Source organism: Suricata suricatta, chromosome 11 (assembly GCF_006229205.1).
Source record: "Suricata suricatta isolate VVHF042 chromosome 11, meerkat_22Aug2017_6uvM2_HiC, whole genome shotgun sequence".
Lineage (NCBI taxonomy): Eukaryota > Metazoa > Chordata > Mammalia > Carnivora > Herpestidae > Suricata > Suricata suricatta.
The window spans coordinates 53,044,810-53,050,935 of record NC_043710.1 but is presented as its reverse complement, the minus strand read 5'-3'; the positions used below and the strand labels follow the sequence as shown (position 1 = coordinate 53,050,935).

Genomic DNA, 6,126 nt, shown 5'->3' with positions numbered 1-6,126 from the left:
CATGTTGTGGTTATTGTAAATAATCCTGTAGTAAAATAGGGATGCATATTTAAAATATTTTTTAATGTTTATTTTGAGAGAGGGAGAGAGAGAGAGAGAGAGAGAGAGAGAGAGAGAGAGAGAGAGAGAGAGAGAGAGAGAGAGAGAATGAGAATGAATTTGAGCAGGGGAGAGGCATAGAGATAAGGAGACAGAATTTGAAGTAGGCTCCAGGCTCTAACTTGTCAGCACAGAGCCCAACGTGGAGCTCAGGAACTGGGAGATCATGATCTGAGCTGATGTTAGACACTTAACTGAGACACCCAGGTGCCCTGGGATGCATATCTTTTTGAATTAGTGTCTTCATTTTCTTGGGTGAATACCCAATAGTGGAATTACTGGATCATATGGTAATTCTACTTTTCATTTTTTGAGGAACTTCCATAGTTTTTGACAGTGGCTGCACCAATTTGCATTCCCAATAACAGTGCACAAGGGTTCCTTTATTTCCACATCCTTCCCAACACTTGTGCTTTTGATTTTATCCACTATAACAGGTATAAAGTGATATCTCATTGTGGTTTTTATTTGCATTTTTCCAGTGATAAGTGATGTTGAGCATTTTTTTTCATCTGTCTGTTGGCTATATGTGTATCCTCTTAGGAACACTGTCTATTCAGATCCTCCATCCATTTTTTAATTCAATTTTTTTGGTGTTGAATAAGTTCTTTATAGACATTAACCCCTTATTGGATATATCATTTGCAAACATATTCTCCCATTCAGTAAGTTGCCTTTTGTTTATAGTTTCTTCATACAAAAGCCTTTTATTTTGGTGTAGTACCAATAACTTAGTTTTGCTCTTGTATTCCTTACCAGAGGAGACAGTCTAGAAAGAGGTTTCTATGGCTGATGTCAAAGAAATTATTGCCTGCGTTTTCTTCTAGGGATTTTGTTTTCAGGCCTCATATTTACGTCTTTAATCCATTTTGAGTTTATTTTTGCCTATGGTGAAAGAAGTAGTCTAGATTTCCCAATACCGATTGTTGAAGAGACTTTTTCCCCATTGCAAATTCTTGCCTCCTTTGTCATAAATTGATCATAATTGTGGGTTATTCTGTTCCATTGATCTATGTGTCTATTTTTGTGCCAGTACCATACTGTTTTGATTACTACAGCCTTGTAGTATATCGTGAAATCTAGGATTATGATGCCTCCACAGCTTTATTTTTTTTTCAAGACCCCTTTGATTATTTGGGGTCATTTGTTATTCCAGACACATTTCAAGATTGTTTGTTCTAGTTCTGTGGAAAATGATGTTGGTATTTGATTATTTGAGAGAGATTGCAGTGAATCTGTAGATTGCTTTGGATAGTATGGACATTTTAACAATGTTGGTTTTTCCAACCCATGAGCATGGAATATCTTTGTGTAATCTTCAATTTCTTTAAAGAGGAGATCTTTATAATGTTACAGGCAAGAAATGATGTAATTTGGGAAGACAAAAGGTATGGAGAGGAGAAAAGCAGCATGGGAAACAATTTAGGGGCAGGATCAAGGGGGTGTCGTTGACTGAGAAAGAGCTCCAGGAGTTTTGGCATCTGGTAGAAAGCTTTATGACTTGAGCATAATGAAAATGAAAGGGGATAAAGATGAATAGTTAGTAGAGACCAGATCATGCAGGGATTGGTAAACCAGAGTTAGGCATGTGGATTTCATTCTCAGTACAATGGTAATTCCATGAAGGTATTGAAGCAAGGCATGGCATAATATAATTTGCATTTTAAGTGGATTCTTTGGCTACAGTATAGAAAATGGAGACTTGAGGGCCCAAGATTCAGAACACAGAGACCAGTCAGGAGGCTTTTGTGGTCTAAATGAAAGATGCTGATGTAAGAAAGTTGTCAGGGGGAAAGGGAAAGAGTAGGGAGTGAAATACATTTTGCAGATTGATAGGATTTGCTAATGAACTGGATACTAAGGAAGAGTGAAAGGATTAAATCAAGGATTATCCCTGGGCTTCTGACCTTGCTACAGTATGGAAGGTCAGAATGTGCTGAGATGGTAAGGCATGGGGAGGAAATAGTTTGTAGGGAGATAACAAGATTTTCATTTTGGCGATATTGTTTGAGATTAGCATGGAACATCTAAGTGGAGCGGTCCAATAGGCAGAATAACTTATCTGAAACTCATAGAAGCTATACATTTGGCAATTCCTCGAATGTATATGGTAACAAAACCTGCAGAAAACAAAGCAAAAACAAAACAAAAAAACAAGAGGAACAAAGGGAGAACCTAGAAAGGTAGCATGAAAATAAAAGGGAAATTAAGAGAGAAAAGGAGAGAAAAAGAGGGGAAAGGAGCAATGGCCAGATCAGTATAAGGAAAGAAGTGGAGATAGAAGCTAGCTTGGAAAGGATTGGAAATTAAATGAGAGAGGAGGATGTAGAGATCAAATATAGTCAAGTTTTTATTCAAATTGTGCTGTGAAGGGGAATCAAGTTAAGGGGTTGTTAGATGGAAGAGATAAAGAAGAAGAATAAAGGATGGTGCTGATGTTAATCAAGATCAACATTGTAGAAAGGGGGGTGCAGATTTGTGTGGAAGATAGTAATGACAAGTACCATGTGGAGAATGCTTCACAGTTTACAAGGTTTATTCTTATATGATTTCATCTTTCCTCACAATAAAATAGGGAGATACTAATGGGAGGTATGGTTATTGCCTTCAGTTACAGGTTAAGAAGCTAAAACTTAAAAAATATTAATGTCACTTTCTGCTGGTAAGTAGGCTGATGTCCCAATCATTACTTGAGCCTAAGTCTTTAAATTCTAAAACTTTTCCCTATACCATGGTAATGAGTTAGAGTTTTATTTCTTTAACATGAACACTCTAGATTTCAACTGTATGTAGAACAACAAAGTAGAGGCAGAAGACTACAGTGACTTGAGACATTGGATTTGAAGGTAGGAAACCAGATTCTTAAAATTTAATATTTGACATTTTTTAAACATATGATTGTCAGTAAGTAACTTAACCTTTAGCTTTCTTAATTAAAAATGATTTGAGCTAATGGTCTTCATTTTTAAATTTATTTTTTCAAAATTTGAGATAATTGCCATGAAATTATTAGTTTGAAGTGTTCAACATTTTTTTATGTTTATATTGCAAAATGTTACCACAGTAAGTCTAGTTAGTATCCATCACTTCACATAGTTACAGTATTTTTCTGGTGATGAGAACTTCAAAGATCTACTTCTTTGCCACGTTCAAATGTATGATGTAGTACTTTAGCTATAGTCATATGCTATACATAACACCCCCAGAACTTACAACTGGAGGTTTGCACCTTCTGACTACCTTCACCTATTTCTCCCATCCCTAGCAGTTACAAGTCCATTTTGTTTCTAGGAGTTTTTTTTTTAAAGTTGAATTCCAGAGTAGTTATCGTACAGTTATATTAGTTTCAGGTGTACAATATAGTGATTCAACAATACCATATTGATTTTATAAAGCACCTTGAGAGTGGAGACCATATATTACTCAGTGCTCATTACGATACTCCCAATCCCCTTCATCTATTTTGCCCATCCCCTACCTACCTGCTCACTTGGTAACCCTTTGGTCTCTAATAGTTACAAGTATTTTTTGGTTTGTCACCACCCTCCCTCCAGCCCCCCGCTCTTTGTTCATTTGTTTTGTTTCTTAAATTCCACATATGAAATCATATGCTGTTTGTCTTGACTGGCTTATTTCACTTAGCATTATACTTTGTAGATATATCCATGTTGTTGCAAATGGCAAGATTTTATTCTTTTATGACTGAATAATATTCCATTTTGTGTAGACACGCACACACACACACACACCCCACATCTTTATCCATTCATCTATTTATGGGCACTTAGGCTGCTGCAATGATTGACTATTATAAATAATGCTTCAATAAACATAGGGGTGCATATATCCCTTTGAATTAATGTTTTTATATTTTTGAGTGAGAGAGGCAGAGGGAGAGAGAATTTCAAGCAGGCTGCATTCCCAATGTGGAGCCCAATGTGGGGCTCAATCTCATGAAAGTGAAATCATGACCTGGGCTGAAATCAAGTGTTGGATGCTTAACTTGACTGAACCACCCAGGTGCCCCAATATTTTTGTATTCTTTAGGTAAATACCTAGTAGTGTGATCATAGAATAGTTTTATTTTTAATTTTTTGAGGAACCTCCATATTGTCTTCCACAGTAGCTATACCAGTTTACATTCTTACCAACAGTGCACGAAGGTTCCCTTCTCTATCGGTCCATTTTTTAAGATTATATATAAAAGTGAGATCATACACTATCATTCTCTAACTTATTTCACTTAGCATAATGCTCTCAAATTCACTCCATGTTGCTGCAAATGCAAGATTTCCTTCTTTTTTATAGCTGAAGTATATTCTTATGTGTATCACTTTTCTTTATCCATTCATCCATTGTGCTAATGGTTTTACAATATCTCAATTCTCAGGAGAAACTTTTAAGATAGAAATTGAGAAAAAAGGAAACAGATCAACGTTTTGGGAAACAAATGTTTACACTTTTTCAAAGAGAATGATAAAAGGAATAAGAAGGGGAAGGATAAGTGATCCCAGAATGAAAAAGAATAGTATGAAGTTCAGATGTCAATCTTGCAAAGAGATGAGGGTGGAGGATCTCTTCCTCTGAACATCATGAGGAAAGCAAAGTAGGTGAAGGTAGAAGCAGATAAAATCGAAGTTAAAGTTAGGTGAAGGAGGGGCGCCTAGCTGGCTCAGTCGGTAAGCGTCTGACTTCGGCTCAGGTCATGATCTCACTGTTCATGGGTTCATGGGCTCTGGGCTGACAGTTAGCTCAGAGGCTGGAGCCTGTCTTCAGATTCTGTGTCTCACTCTCTCTTTGACCCTCCCCTGCTTGTGCTGTCTCTCTCAAAAATGAATAAAAATATTAAAAAATAATAAAAAGTTAGGTGAAGGAAAATGTAATAGGTCTTCTCATGTTCTCAAAAACGACTGGAAGTAGGGCTTTAGTTGGTGAAATTTCCGAGTGTGAAAGGCCTATTGAACCCCTGTTAGAGGAAAATTTATAGAACTTGGAGGAAAGTGAATTATTAGAAGGGGTATTCATCTATTATTAATTAATAATTAATATTAGTATTCCTAATATCTTATTTTTTCATATGGCCAAGCTAGACATTTAAGGACAGAGACTCAGCTTTCATCATTAGAGATATAGCTAGAAATTGGAGGCAACAGGGAGAGAGTGAATATATGAGTATAGCACAGATCTACATCTTTTATAAAAGTAGTCCTTGGTCAAAACAACAGAAAGCTCTCTACTAAACTCCTCAATGAGGATTGTCTAGTGATACTAGTTCAATTGGTATTTAATGTTCTGATCACCTAATGATTTTGAAGTACCTGGAGAGCAGAGGCCATGTATATTTTATAATGTATATTAGGATTATTTTCTAATTTAAGGTATAGAAATGCTGTCAAGAGCTAATCCTTCCATGTGAATGATCAGAGGTTGAACTTGAGAGATATAACTCTGTTGATACAGGATATTCTCTGGATGGGCCCTGGTGGGAGTAGACAATAAGAAGAGAAGAGAATTTCCAATGGCCATGTCAGCCTCCAACACCACCTCAACCCATCCGGAAGTCTTCATATTGATGGGGATTCCAGGACTGGAGCACCTACATAACTGGATCTCCATTCCCTTCTGCACAGCTTATACTCTAGCTTTGCTAGGCAATTGCACCCTCCTCTTCATCATCCAGGCTGATGCAGCCCTCCACGAGCCCATGTACCTCTTTCTGGCCATGCTGGCAGCCATTGATCTGGTCCTCTCTTCTACAACACTTCCCAAAATGCTAGCTATTTTTTGGTTCAGAGATCGGGAGATCAACTTCTATGCCTGTCTGGTCCAGATGTTCTTTCTCCACTCCTTCTCTATCATGGAGTCAGCAGTGCTGCTGGCCATGGCTTTCGACCGCTATGTGGCCATCTGCAAGCCACTGCACTACACCACGGTCCTGACTGGGTCCCTTATCACCAAGGTTGGCATGGCTGCTGTGACTCGGGCTGTGGCACTAATGACTCCACTCCCCTTTCTCCTCAGACGCTT

The 6,126-nt window shown here is 37.6% G+C and overlaps 1 protein-coding gene across 1 annotated transcript in view; it reads left to right on the top strand.

The window, feature by feature from the left end:
* The first annotated feature begins 5,623 nt into the window (after nt 1–5,623).
* Nucleotides 5,624–6,126, top strand: part of LOC115272593 (olfactory receptor 52K1) — a 796-nt gene continuing 293 nt past the window's right edge. The window contains exon 1 of the mRNA XM_029915623.1: nt 5,624–6,122. Coding sequence (XP_029771483.1) covers nt 5,624–6,122 — 499 coding nt within the window. The remainder of the gene's footprint in view (nt 6,123–6,126) is intronic.